Source organism: Trichogramma pretiosum, unplaced genomic scaffold (assembly GCF_000599845.2).
Source record: "Trichogramma pretiosum strain Unisexual culture from Peru unplaced genomic scaffold, Tpre_2.0 scaffold73, whole genome shotgun sequence".
Lineage (NCBI taxonomy): Eukaryota > Metazoa > Arthropoda > Insecta > Hymenoptera > Trichogrammatidae > Trichogramma > Trichogramma pretiosum.
In genome coordinates, this window is record NW_019641624.1 from 190,149 (window position 1) to 204,891 (window position 14,743).

A 14,743-nucleotide genomic window follows, 5' to 3' on the forward strand; every position below is an offset into this window, starting at 1 on the left:
GCAATTTTGTAATGAATACATATTAAGAATTCTAATATTTGATTAATATGTGAAATAAATATGTATTAATGGTAGATATTTAATTGAAAAAATGACTTAAAAGTAATTAACAACATGCAGTTTATTTAAATAATTGTGAAAAATAATAACATTTTTTTTGTTTTTTATTAATGAAATCGGAAAGTAATAGTTTTCATATAACATAAAATTATGTAATCCCAATAACTACAGTGTTTTTATAAAAAAATATATCACACGACATATATTGAAATTGTTGACTAATTTTGAACAGAAATTCTTAAACTACTAAAACTAAATAGCAACTACGAGTAATACACCTTTTTTTGATGATAAATTTTTTTTCACGAATCCATATTTAAGTTGAACTCGGATTGACATAACATTTGTAATCTACTTATCGACTCTACATGTAGTGTAATCAAAGGAAAATAATTATTTTTGTTTCTTCTCTAATCTATAAAAAATGAGGAACTGGAACAGAACATAACATCTTTCTGTATGATTTTTTTAAATTCAGTTTTGAATGAAATTATAAAAAAAATGTTATTTCTTACTGAGATGCAGATAATTAATTGCGCTTTTTTGTATACAAAAAATGCATATATGCATTGCGAGGTAGATTATCTTTTTCTTGCATTTTCATCATTTCATCATCATCATCATTCATCCTTTGAATTACTTCTGCTTGACTCCTCATCGGCGCTACTATCTTCATCTGTTGATTCTGCATCCTCCTCATCGCTTTCCTTATCGTTTTCCTCATTGATTTCATCATCGCTTTCATCATCGCTACTTTCACTAGCATTAGTGTTAGCAGTTTCTGATTCGATCGAATTTTCTGGATCTTCATCATTGCTAACACTTTTGTCAGGTTTCTTTGCGTTCTTGGAATTTGGAGGTGCAGCAGATTTTTTTTACCTTTAGCTGTAGCTTTTTTCTCTGGTTGCAAATCACTCATTTTGGCAGATATGTATTCGCTCACATGTTGCAGCTCGTGGAATATTTCAACAGTATTCTTATTTCTTACGCCTTCCAAGTAGAATACAAATATATCTAAATAAAAAGGTTCCATTCAAATTGTTATATTCACGGTACGATGTATTCATGTGATAAAATTATTCTATATTTATAAAAAATAAAATTGCCATGCATAGCTATGCACAAGCATAGGGAATATAGGGCTAGGCTAGAGTGATGTAAAAATAAGTCACACCGAGCAACTTTGAATCTTGTGGGTGTAAATATATTTAAAATTTACAGAAAATTATTGAAAAATAATGAGTCCGAAGTAACAATCAGCGGTAATAAACGAAAATGCAAAATTATCAAAACCCTCTGAGAATTTTTATTTGAATTACTTTTAACTAATTTTTACCCCGTAAAACATTCATGTATCATGAAAAAAGTGTTTTCTCAATGATTGCTTCCTAATGAAAGAGGCTCAACGACAGGCTCGAAAATGAAATTTTCAACTACACGTCTGATAATTTAATTTACATCACTGTAAACTAGATTGCGTAAGTCCAAAAAACGTCTTACATTGTAAATGAATTTAATTTGATTCAATATTTCCTAATCATTTTTTTCGTAGATATTTTTCGACTTATTTTACAATTCAGTACTTATATTTATGGCTGACGTTTTCATTCTATTTATTGAGCCGTCATTCAATAACTCGATGACGACACAGAAAATCAATCAAAACAATATATTTGAAGCTAAGCTAAGTTATTGTTTATTAGCAATCTCTTGTCTCGTGAACGATCAATATTTATTTGTCAAAGTAGCATTTATAGTAGAAAATTTTATAATACAGGAATAAATCGTACTAAAACATGCTTATTTTTTATGATGCGTATACATATCGAACGAGCTCTCGGCACAATTATCCCGCCAGTTTACCCAAGAGATTTGCTCGTTCACTCTCTTTTTAGCTGAGTGATTGATGCTTTCTTCGGAGCGAGAATACATACAACGAGAAAAGACGATTTTCTTCCGTTCAAGTTACGAGACGAGTAGCAGTAATATATACAACGAGAAGTTGCGCATAAAAATCGAACGATTATTTTCTTCGCTTTTTATATAGCACTGAGACAGAGAGGCAGAGAGAGGCAGAGAAAGAGAGAGAGAGAGAGAGAGTCAGAGAGAAAAGCTCGTCAACTTTGCGTTCGTCACAACTGTCCTTTATGTCGCCGATGCGGGTACATTCGTATATAATGTGCGCGACGACCTTCCCAATTGTTCTTACTCGAGTAATCGTTATCTAAAATTTCTCTACCCACGTAACATTACGTACACCCACGCGCAAGAACGCGCCTGATTAATTTTATCGTTACGTTATACACGCTTGAATATAAATCACAGACCCTACAGCCTCCAGAAAGTGAAAAATCACCGAGCCGTGAAAAAACGTATGCGCATACAGATCTTACTCGCCACCTCGAGCGCTAATGTGCTGCATCTATTTCACGTTGGATGTACGTTGAGAGAAGCAGCCCGAGGGCTAGCACTACCGCTACTACTGCTCGCCACTGCATATACTTGGCCGATAAAAACTACGCCGACGCATCCTCTTTATACCGAGCACTTTTTTTTCTTACTTTCATTTCATTTCTATTAGATAAAGCTCAATTCGAGCTTTCTCTCTCTCTTTCTCTCTCTTTCGCGGCGGTCAATGTTGATTTACTAAGATTAGATTGAAAGTGGCTGTATGTATGTGTGTGTGTGTGTGCTTGGGTTCGAGCGTCAAACTTGAGCTTTCATGACACTGCGGCGATGTGTGCGCTGCGATTCGAAGCTATTTCTTTTTCTTCTTCTTTTTTTTTTTATTGCGCGGCGATCTGTTAATTTAGAAAAATCTTGATTTTCATTAAAAAAAAAAGTAATCTCTCGTAACGCTGCGAACGATTGTTCGACCGTAATGAGTACTCAGATGGTATCTCGTTCAACAATGGTCATGTAATAGTTTCTTTTGAAACATTTATAAAAATAAATAAAAATAAATTGTAATTCGTACAGCTTACAACAGTACCAAAACTAGATAATTTCTTGAATTGCTGTCGGAGCCCTATTTTATACACACCTTCGTACTGGGGGGTGGGGATAAAATAGAGAGAGAGAGCTTGGAGAACTCCAAGCTTTCGTACACCGTAGAAAAGCTCCGGGGCGCATTATTCGTCGCGCTTCCTTCGCGTTCGGTTCGGAAGACTGCCGTGATCGTCTCTCCTTTTTAAGAGCTTTTTAGTGCGCGATTTTTTCTCGGACCCAGGAACTATCCACGTATACAAAACTACAGGCGAAAAGTCATGAGTGGTTCGGGCAAGGGTCTGCTGGGCATGTGGCTCTATCGCCGCGACGAGGAGTGGACCGTCAAGGAGGGCAGTCCTCTGCACAAGAGTCGCGATGTAGGTACACGACTCGATTTTAATTGCGGAGTTTTTTTTGTTGTTGAAGTGCGTGCATGACTCGTGCGATTACTTGATATTTTGGGAAAATAATAATAACGAGTGCTTATCTTCATACATGGCTATAATCGTGCGAATGACGCAGGTACCGATGCACGAGAAGGTGGCCAGCGGCGACACGAAAAATTCTGTCGTCTTCTCGCTGAAAAATCAAATCGGCGGCCTGGCGCGGGCGCTGCAAGTTTTTCAGGTACGTTTATACGCGACGAAAAAACAGTGCGATCAGTGAGTTTTTCCATTAAAATTTGCGGGAACCTTTCTCTCTCTCTCTCTCTCTCTAACATCTCGATCGATCCCGTTCACGCAGGACCTGGGAGTGAACGTGGTGCACATCGAGTCGCGCAAATCCATGCGTCGCGGCTCCGAGTACGAGATCCTGGTGGACGTTGAGTGCGACGGCAAACGCATGGAGCAGCTGACGCGCATGCTGAGCCGCGAGGTGGCCGCCATCAATCTGGCCCAGTACGAGGAGATCGGCACCATGCCCCATCATCCGCCCTTGTCGGCAGCTCCGAGCTTCGGTGAGCGAGATCTCGCTCGTCTCATTTTTTTTTTCTACTAGTTATTTTTTCGTTTTTTTCCCCGCGTAGATTTCAGCGAGGTCGACATGGTCTGGTTCCCGCGTAAAATCGCCGACCTGGACAAGGCGCAGAAGGTGCTGATGTACGGTACCGAGCTGGACGCCGATCATCCCGTGAGTAATCGTATTCGTTTATCCTTAATCATGTTTATGCACAAGGCTTCGACTGTTTTTTCGAAAATTTTCAAAGGGTTTCAAGGATCCTGTTTACCGCAAACGTCGCGAGCAGTTCGCCGACATAGCTAATAATTACAAATAGTAAGTTTTTTGATATAACAACACATTCGCGATCCCTGATAGAAATGCTCAACATTCTGTGACCAAATTTTGTCCAATAAAATAATTTGTTCGACATAAAAGGATCATTAGAGAAGTACTGTTTAGCTAAATATGTATTGAAGTCAAAGAACATAAACAAGTGAATACGATAAAACTGTGCTTTGACTTATACCATTATATTGATTTTGCCACTTGCAGATTTATGGAAAATTGTACTTGACACCTAGCGGTGAAATCTTAAAGTTGTATTATCGCATCAAAATCTTAATATCCGATTGTTACTGTAAAATCGTCAAAATAAATAGACCAATAATTAAATTTTAATACACTTCAAATGGCTATTTGTTATGGTAATCGAGCCATTATTAATATTGAGCATCTGTACATCAGGAATCCAAGCGCACGGATTATTCATTTTTTTTCTAATCGATATATTTTTCCCGCAGTGGTATGCCGATCCCGAAAATACAATACACACCCGAGGAGATAAAGACCTGGTGAGTATGACAACGCGATACGAAGAAGAATGAAAAAAAAAAACGACTCGCGCTCTCACTGACTGTAATTACGCATAGCCGCGTATACCGTACGCGTGCGAAATTGCGTGGGCCGGCGGATGCAGCGTATATGTATTTAAGAGAACGTCGACAGTTCGTGTTTCCGTCTTCATGAAGTCAATCTACCGCTGCCAAGTTTGCTCCCGAGTTCGCCCCCGTCCCCGCCCTCGGCCTTTCCTCGCTCTTCTTCCTTTTCTTTTCATTCTTTCTTATTTTTTCAAGCTCTAGCTGGAGAGGAAGAGAGAGAGAGAGAGAGAACTGCGAGAGTTTGTCGAAGCTCTTGAATGCGAACCTAATTGCCCTGATTTGATTCTTAGACGCAACGCCGCTGCAAGTTCGTGTATATATATACGGACCGATACGGATCTATATATAGGTAGTTGCACTGCACACGGACCGACACAAGGATATATAATCCTTCGCACGTCGCGAGCTACGCGCGCGATCGACGTATATCTATATAGTTTTTTAGTAATCGCAAGAAAAGCTGCTGCGTACGGCGATCGATACGTAATTCGCGATTCGTTTCAAACAGGGGGACGATATTTCGCGAGCTGCATCAGTTGTATCAGAAGCACGCCTGCAAGGAGTTCCTGGAGAACTGGCCGAAATTGGAAAAGTATTGCGGATACAGGTACGAGCTGAGGCACTCGTTAAATTTCATAATACGATGACGATCGTTCGAGCTTCATTTTAAATTGTCTTTCTTTTCTTGCAGAGAGGACAACATCCCCCAACTGCAGGACGTCAATGTCTTTCTTAAGAGTGAGTTGGCTCATAATTTTTATTTTTTTGTTACAATTGATAAACAATTCAACGTACAACCCTTCGCTTCGTGGCTTTACAGAGATGACGGGCTTTCAGCTGCGACCGGTCGCGGGTTACCTGTCGCCACGGGATTTCCTCGCCGGCCTGGCTTTTCGCGTGTTCCACTGCACGCAGTACATACGCCACTCGTCCGATCCGTTCTACACACCCGAGCCGTGAGCGAAATAATTATTTATGCTAAATACATTATATATCGTCCTATTATTGAGCGCACGCCGATGCAATATTTTTGATACCGTTTCGTTTCGATCGATGCGCCGCAGGGATTGTTGTCACGAGCTACTGGGCCATATGCCGCTGCTGGCGAACCCGAGCTTCGCCCAATTCTCCCAGGAGCTGGGACTGGCCTCGCTCGGCGCCGCCGACGAGGACGTCGACAAACTCGCAACGGTAAATTCATCATTACGTATATCCATCTATTATTTAAAAAAAAACATATTTATAGAAAATATTGATCTTTCCAAAACACTCGCATGGATTACGCGTATGAAGGAATCGATGACCCAAACTCGCAATATGTATAGTTCGGTCGGAGTCGGTGAATTCGGCAGTTACGATTAGAAAGTGGAATTCGAGCGGAGTAGGGAAACAGTCATTATTGCCGAGTCATCGCGTTATACATCTCTCGTGTCTTTTATTAAACTTCTGTGCCACACAACGTGTTCTCTACTCTCGTACATATGGTCAGTATACGTTACGACGCGGCACAGTGAACCGGTCTGGAAAAATCGTATCGACCGCAGCGAGTTATTTTCGTGTTTGTCTCAAAAATACAAAGTATCTCGAATCAGCATTGTGCGTATGTTGTGCGCGAGTGAGCGCGCGGAAAAATGTTCGAGTCCAGTGACGGATTCGATGGAGAAGAAAAATTGAAGAGCATACGAGAAAGTGTCAATTGGGAGATCGAAGATGAGCGACGGGCATTTGTCTGGCAATTTTACCGTTTGATCTGCAATTGGAAGGCACAACTCCCAAATCTTCGAGAAATTTATCAAAACGATGAAATAGATTGGGTGATAGCGGAGTGCGTGAGAGAGCTGAACTACCAAAAACCGGGCATCCCGTACGAGGCAAAGTTTCAACTCATTGATTTCGTGGCTCGTACCGGCTACAAATACAAGCCCGAGCTCGACGAACGCGGCGAGCCGTTGCTGAATCAAACCACCGCGATTCATCGCGCGGCCAGAAACAGATGCTTCTCCGTCTTTCCGGTTCTCTTTGAAATATACGACGGGCACGACGCGAATTACATGGACGTCGAGTCGGGCCTGACGCACTTCCACGTGGCCTGCATGTACGGCCGCGAAGACGTCGTTGAGAAATTCCTCCGGCTCGGCGACGAACGAGGCCAGCCGTTGCAGCTCGACGCCATGCGGGACAATGAAGGTAAAACGCCGCTGTACCACGCCGTATCCAACGGCCACGACAGGATATACGAGGAGCTGTTGAGACGAGGAGCCGATCCGAATTCGGCCGATGCGCAAGGCCGGGCAGCTCTGTACAATTTGTGCCATGTCCACGTGATCGAGAGGTTTTTGGAGCTCTGCGACAAGTTCGATCGGAGGGTGCGGATCGACGCTCGGGACAATGAAGGTAACACACCGCTGCACTGGGCAGTGCACGATAACCACAAGAAGGAGGTGGCCGAGCTGCTGCTGAGACTGGGAGTCGATCCGACCCTGGTCAATGCCGAGGGAACGACAGCTCTGCACGTCGTTTGCGCGAGATACAACGACGATTTTTACCCGTCGATGTTGCTCGAGTACGTGAAGGAGAAATGGAAGTCGACTTACGTCAATGCCGAGGACGATAAGAGCAACACACCGCTGCACCTGGCGCTGGACAATAACCACAGGAAGGTGGTCGAGTGGCTGATTAGACAAGGAGCCGATCCGACCACAGCTAATATCGAGGGATCGACACCTCTGCACGTCGTTTGCACGAGATACAACGACGATTTTTACCCGTCGATGTTGCTCGAGTACGTGGACGAGAAATCGAAGCCGTTGTTTGTTAATGCCCAGGACAATGAGGGTAACACACCACTGCACTTGGCGCTGGACTACAATCGTACCCGTCTGGCCGAGTGGCTGATGAGAAACGGCGCGAATAGAAATTCGACCAATGCCAAGGGGGAGACTCCTCTGCACGTCGCTTGCAAGCATTACCCCGCTAGACACCTGGTGAGTGCGTTTTCTCGAGTTAACGCTCGGGACAAGGAAGGTAACACACCGCTGCACTTGGCTCTGGACAATGGCTTGATCGACACGATTGAGTCGCTGCTGAGAAACGGCGCGGATCCAAATTTATCCAATGCAGAGGGACGGACACCTCTGCACGTTGCTTGCGACAGAGTCGTCAAGGACGATAGCTTGATAGATCTGTTTTTCAAGGTCAACGACGAGTTGAATCGGACGGTGCGCGTCGACGCCCGCGACGACAAGGGCAACACAGCCCTGCAATTGGCCGTGGAAAATGTTTTTCCGTCCGCGGTCGATGTTCTCTTGAATCGCGGCGCCGATCTGACCGAATTCGTTTTTCCCTCGGCGACGTGCTTGATCGATAAATTTCGTGCGAGGGTGAGCTCTATCTTTTACGTTTGGTACGAAAGTAAATTAAGACTAGTGGTCAGCGCGCTGATGTGCGCCGAGCGTCTCGAGGTCGCAGGATACCGGCTGGACCGAAGCGCCGCCCTGACGATCATGAAATTGTTCGCCGAGTACGAACTGTTCGAGAGATCGCCGTCGGACGATCAGCAAAAACTGTTGTGCGACGACGCGGTGTTCGTGTACAAAGCAAAGCGAATAATGACGAAGCCGAACCTGTCTGTCTACGATCTGGTTCGATTGAAACCCGAGGAGGAGGATGAACTGCTCACGTACGCGGACTACTTCGATTTACCGGAACGATTGCGGGTTCTCTGCGGCTACCCGTATGACATTAGCCGTTGTGCTTTGCATCTGTGGGAAAAGATGTCGAGAGGATTTTTCCAGCGCTGGACGTTGGATCCTTTTAGGGAGCTGATAAATTACCGGCTGCCTCTTGAGTTCTGCGAGAAGATCCTCGATCGGCTCGCGAACGAGGATTTATTTAACATTTGCTTGGCGGCTGCGGGTCAGAACGCGTGATGGCGATCCGCATGTTTGCGGTATTTTTTTTATTTTGTATTATTTAATATAATGTTACATATTTTTCATACATCATTTAAATAAATTGATCGATTTAAAAAAGCGAGTTTCAATTTTTCTATGGACAAAAACACAATCATTTGCCATGACCAACCGCTAGGTGGCTTACTTACAGTTTTCAGATAACCCCTATACAAAGTAACAAAGATCAGGAATTATAATTCTTTCGAATTTACAAACATTAGCAATATGGCTAAAAATTTGGACTGCTGGCTCGTTTGTATATTATGTTTTTGATTTTTCTTTAAAATCATTGAGATAATTAATAAAATCTTAAATATCATAGAGAACTCTGATAATGTTGGAGCTTTCTCAGCATGTTTATCATCTCTATTTACTCAATTATACTTGATTACCAAGTTCATGTCAACGAAAATTACTCTAATATTACTTTCGACAGATGCGTGGTTGCCTTGCCAATGTTATATTTTCAATCATCAATTCAATTTAATTATATAATTTTAAATATAGCTAAGTCATTCTATTTCAGAATTACTATTTGAGAAATAAAATTGTCAATTTCTTAAAAATCTATAAGCAGCTTTTTTGAGACTACTAGGTTTTAAAAAATTCGGCAAACGAATCGATGCAATTAAAAAACTTAAAAATCAATACATGATTCAATAAATCATGTAATCAAGTCACCATCGGCAAAAGTGTTTACTCGTGAAAAATAAAAGCTCAAACTCCACTCGTTCGCTCGCATGCAGCTGTACTTCTTCACGGTGGAGTTCGGCCTGTGCAAGCAGGACGGTGAGCTGCGCGTCTACGGGGCGGGTCTGCTGTCGTCGATCGCCGAGCTGCGCCACGCCGTCTCGGCGCCCGCCAAGATACTGCGCTTCGAGCCCGAGGTCACCGTCCACCAGGAGTGCATCATCACGGCCTTCCAGAACGCCTACTACTACAGCGACAGCATCGAGGAGGCCAAGGAAAAAATGAGGTAAGCACGATTGTGCATCGCACTTTCGAATACACGCCGAAATCGATTTATTAAAATTTCACAGAGAATTCGCCAGCGGCATCAAGCGAGCCTTCGGTCTGCGCTACAATCCCTACACCCAATCCGTCGACGTGCTCACCGACGCCCAGAAGATCACCGCCCTGGTGAGCGAGCTACGCGGCGATCTCTGCATCGTCTCCAATGCCCTGCGCAAGATCCAGGAGCAGGACGAGAGCGTCGACGTCGAGCGCATCGCCAATCTCCTCACCAAAGGCTGCATCGCCAGCGGCAGCGGAAGCAGCTCACCCCCGTCCTCCTCCTCGGCGCAACAGCGAAGGAGGCAAAAAAACGACGACGACGATTCGGATAGTAGCAGTGACGACGACGACAGCGACGCGAGTCCGAATCGTGACGAGAAGCAGCAGGAAAAGCAGCAACCGATCCCCGAAGCCTCGTCGTCCTACAAGGCATAGTTGGCTTCTGTCTTTTCGCACTTCTGCTGATACATATCGCGTCGATTATTCGATTGATTGATTTTAATTGCAATTGCAGCGTGACTTATATCATTATTATATTAGATTATAAATGTATAGAATATTGTATCGTTGGTTCACGTCGCGATCATTACGGAGATGTAATGGGAATTAAATATGTATAGCTTATTATGTTATAGCCATTAAACGAGGGTCCAATATTATTAAATAATATAATACAGATGTAAATTAAATATTTCTGATATTAAACGAGTATATTGAATGTCATATTGTAATTCCAACGATCCGATTATTATATTCGACTATCATATTCAAATTATTATATAGTGTATAACCGATTTCAGCTTGTCCAGCTAAATAATATTATGAAAAATACATTGTGTACATCTAATTAAAAGAAATCGTTATTGTCATTCAATCGATCGTTGACTCGTTTGCACCTTATAATTTATCACCTATTGACCTTTAATTTATTTATTCGTCTTAATTTTATTCCAATATTATTTGCCACAATTAATCTTGAAGAAGTTTCACATCTTACAGTTGTTCTCATGTAGCTGCTTATTCATTTAAAAATAAGTTCGTTTTTTTTCATTCTGTCGTAGCATCGTAATATGTCCATCCTTTATAATAATTATAAAAAATCAACTCAAGTAATATCCATTTTATTATTATATTACAAATATCTGTACAGAATTCTGAAATTGACATTTGACACTGGTCGCGAAGCTTGAGCAATCGAACGTGGCGCGCCGCCACTGCTCCTCCACGTCTGGCTGGCTGGCTGCCGCAGTCTGCGCGCGATGAATCCTACAACACGTCAAGCCGCGCGCGTACAGTGCAGCATTGTATACATACACATCTACCTCTTCAATATACCTGCCACACTATATAGATACATGTCAGTTCAACAACCACCTGTGGCGTAGATATAGGTGTGCGCGGATACGACTGTATATAATAATATGTAAATCTCTGCGTGGGAATTTTTTTCTCCATTATCAATCCCTCGGGCTTCCACCTTTCGATCTTGTTGTTAATAGAGCTGCGTTGCGATTAATAGCATCTTCGAGTTGGAATTTTTTGTACGCGATTGCGCGAGTTTATTATTGTGATAACGGGGACTGCTCCGACTCTTGGTAAACAATCTTTGTTTACGTTACACATGGCGTCTGCTCTACCTGGTACATTGCCTTGCATCGACGTGCCTTTCATTTTTTTTTAATCCTTTCGTTCGTAGATCGGCACGCACAGCTGTTAGTTTGTATATTAATTAGCACGTTTAGCGGCCGATTGACTTCGAAAAAATGCAAAACTCGAGAGAAATGGCGCAAATGCCCAAGAACGGCGTGGACGGACTGCCAAAGAATTTCATAAGTGCAATGAGGACTCTCTTTGACATAATGGACGATCATCACACTGGTCAGTCAATGAGATACATTTGTTACTGCTTATTATTAAATTAGATGTCGATTCGCATTCTGACCACTCTTATGTGACAGGCTACGTCAACTATGCAGACATCGAGACTCGATGGCGCGACGATGAGTCCTCTGGATTACCCAAAGGAGTTCTGGAGTGCATAAAGAAAGTCACACCCCCCAATGGTCTTTTGACCTTTGATAGATTTTGCGCAGGCTTAAAATTGGCCCTGTCACATACCCAAGCGATGAACGATGCCAAGCAGCTGGATCCAAATCAACCAAACAGGCCACCATCAGCACCTGTACTCGAGAGCCAAGCTAAAAATGTTTGGATTTCTCCAAACACTGCTGCTATCAGACCAAATAATATAATATCTCAGCAGAGGACGCTCAGCATGCCACAGTTGCCTGGAAGAAAGGAAGTGAATCATCAGCCTTTCGATGTAGATGTTAGAATTTCAACAGAGCCAAAACAAATCAAAGGTAAGCAAATTCTTTACACTTTTTTCTGTTTTTAAAACAAAATTATCATTGTTTTTATTGTTCGGTAGTCTATGGTCCACCAAAACCTCCACGTACTGGTGCAGCTTTAGATAATAGAATTTTAACTGGAGATAGAAATTTTGATAAATCAGAAATCAGAACTGCGCTTCAAAATTGGCAAATAGGTGTAATGATGGGAACAGATAAGAATTCTGATAAGCGTCAAATACCTGGAACAAAGTGGTCACCTAATACTAATAATATGATGTATCCAATTCGTGATATGGGAGATGGTAGAGCTGTTGATGCTCAATCTTCACATCAGTTAGCCATGCAAATGCAGAAAAAAACTACAAATCGCAGAAGAGAGCCAAGGAGGCATACTTTACAAAATGGTATAGATTATAATATGGTGAGTTTTTGTTTCTAATTACTATATTAGTATACTTACCATATAATCACAATTATACAAAAATTAATACAAATTTTTATTTTCAAAAGATTAAAAAACTTAAACAAATAGAAGAAGAGAAAGAAGTACTACTCATGGGATACAATGCTGTTGAAAAAGCAAGAGAATGGTATCTGAAACAAATTTCCTTCGTTCAAGAAAAAATGAAACAAGTAGAAATAATGGGATCACATGTAGGATAATTATTCATATTGGAAATGTTTATTTTATAAAAGTGGAAAATCATGTCTTTATTTTTTACATAACTAGGAACCATGGTCTGGAACACAAATGGAAAAATTGATGTTGCAACGAGCAAGAGTGGTAGAAGCCAACAGACATTTAGCAACATTAATAGCGACATGGGACAAAGGAGGCTTACCACACATGAATTTAGAATTCATGAGTTATCCAGCGACGAATCATCAATACCAGCAAGACATGCTGTCCAGATTGAAGCAAAAAAATCATCGACTAACGGAGGTTTGTGCATGCATCTCAGCTTTCTCGATGTCGCGCGTAAAGTTTCGACTCGTCGATCAACTTGCACATCTCGTTTACAGGAGGTCAATAAAAAGAGCCACCGAATAGCTTTGCTGGAGCAAGAGAAGGACAGCCTGATGCGAGAGCTATACGATCGTCATCAGAGCGGTGTAATCCAGTCTCGGAGATCGACGATGATACACGAGCAACACGATCAAACATTCATGTGAGTGTAACGTAGACAAAACTGCACGTGTGCATACGATATGAGCACTCTGATAAAACGTCTTCAATTTCTTTTTTTTCTCAGAATTTAGCTGAACGCTTGGAAACGTGCAATACATAGAGAAAGGGAATCAAAGATTAAGCCACACGCGTCGAGACTGACTCAGGCTAGTCGAACTGCGTGTGCTTGCGTTGTTTTATTTTATTTTTTTAAACTTTTTTAATCAAAGTGAATAAGTCTGTAATCTTAATATTTTACTTCGAGTCGAGTAATAATTAATTATTATTAATTTAAAAAAAATTATAAGTCGTGACTAATCCAATGTAAACCTTAAGCGAGTCGACGTTTTATAACCAAACGCTGTGAAATCATCCGATCCATTTTTTGTACTTAATTGTTGTATCGTACTTTTAGCAATTATTTTTTATCTATTTTACGTATTTCAAATAATTGTTTCGTTGCCCATACATATTGACATTATTTATATATATTTATATACGTTTTGCAATTTTTTTGTGAATAAATTATAATTAGCGCCATACACAATGTGAGATTGGGTTTTTCTTAAGAAACAAAGGAACATAAAGCGCGCTTGGCTGAAAAAGCTTTTCGAATATTTCGATGGATAAAGCGCGAAACACTGACTTGTCTCTCTCTCTCGCTCGCTCTTGTAAGAACGGAAATAAAGCAGCAACAGCAGCAGTGGAGAAGAGCATTCGACGTACAGATAAATACATTCAGCATGTGCATGAATTACGCACTCCTAAAAGAAAACGAGAGAAGCCAATGGCTGATGCTGATGCTGCTGCTGCGCTCTCGAGACTCGATAGAGATGCGTGGGACATCATCATCATGCGTTATTATATGTGTATAAAAGGCCGAGAGAGGGTTTAATATCACGCATCTGGCTAATACGATGCCTCGTGTTGGTATAAGCGACGACGCCGTCGCCGCCGCTAGGCTTTTCAGTCGTGTTACGCGCCTCGCCGAGTGCTGTTGTTATTTTATATTAAGAGACCAAACGACTCCGCCGAGCTTTCGATCAAATCGTTCGGTCGCGTGAAAATAGAAGAAGAAAAAAAGGGAAATCGTTCACGCACGAGGATCAGTCGCGCGTAAACGTCGATGATCGTTTGAAGCTCTCTGTATTTCTCGCTTTATCGAGGCAAGTACATAATTCGTCGTTTAGGCATTTTTTTTGTTCTCCTTTGTTTGTTTCTCTTACTGTGAAAAAATTCAACGAGAAAGCTCGCACGCTCTTCAAAGCTCTCAAATATTTATTTTTTTTTTTTTTTTATTTAAATGGATTATTTTTGGTAACGCTC

General features: G+C 41.7%; 3 protein-coding genes across 4 annotated transcripts; all 3 read left to right on the top strand.

Moving 5' to 3' along the window:
* Positions 1-3,237: 3,237 nt before the first annotated feature.
* Positions 3,238-10,680, top strand: LOC106653657 (tryptophan 5-hydroxylase 1). The gene is made up of 12 exons (XM_014373185.2): positions 3,238-3,425; positions 3,571-3,675; positions 3,793-4,006; positions 4,076-4,179; positions 4,256-4,323; positions 4,791-4,841; positions 5,437-5,535; positions 5,620-5,666; positions 5,749-5,884; positions 5,993-6,119; positions 9,628-9,857; positions 9,922-10,680. The coding sequence occupies exons 1-12, from the start codon at positions 3,327-3,329 to the stop codon at positions 10,328-10,330; spliced, it is 1,689 nt and encodes a 562-aa protein (XP_014228671.1). The 5' UTR covers positions 3,238-3,326; the 3' UTR covers positions 10,331-10,680.
* Positions 6,400-8,858, top strand: LOC111693669 (ankyrin-3-like). Its single transcript, XM_023459017.1, has one exon. The coding sequence runs from the start codon at positions 6,560-6,562 to the stop codon at positions 8,855-8,857; it is 2,298 nt and encodes a 765-aa protein (XP_023314785.1). The 5' UTR covers positions 6,400-6,559; the 3' UTR covers position 8,858.
* A 515-nt stretch (positions 10,681-11,195) lies between the features above and the next one.
* LOC106653655 (suppressor APC domain-containing protein 2) lies at positions 11,196-13,951 on the top strand. Of its 2 annotated transcripts, XM_014373182.2 has the most exons (7): positions 11,196-11,773; positions 11,854-12,258; positions 12,327-12,670; positions 12,760-12,903; positions 12,980-13,192; positions 13,273-13,418; positions 13,503-13,951. In XM_014373182.2, the coding sequence occupies exons 1-7, from the start codon at positions 11,659-11,661 to the stop codon at positions 13,507-13,509; spliced, it is 1,374 nt and encodes a 457-aa protein (XP_014228668.1). In that variant the 5' UTR covers positions 11,196-11,658; the 3' UTR covers positions 13,510-13,951. The 2 variants fall into 2 exon arrangements, with proteins under 2 accessions (XP_014228668.1, XP_014228669.1); XM_014373183.2 differs by lacking the exon at positions 13,503-13,951 and having other exon boundaries at positions 13,273-13,422.
* The last annotated feature ends 792 nt before the right edge of the window (positions 13,952-14,743 follow it).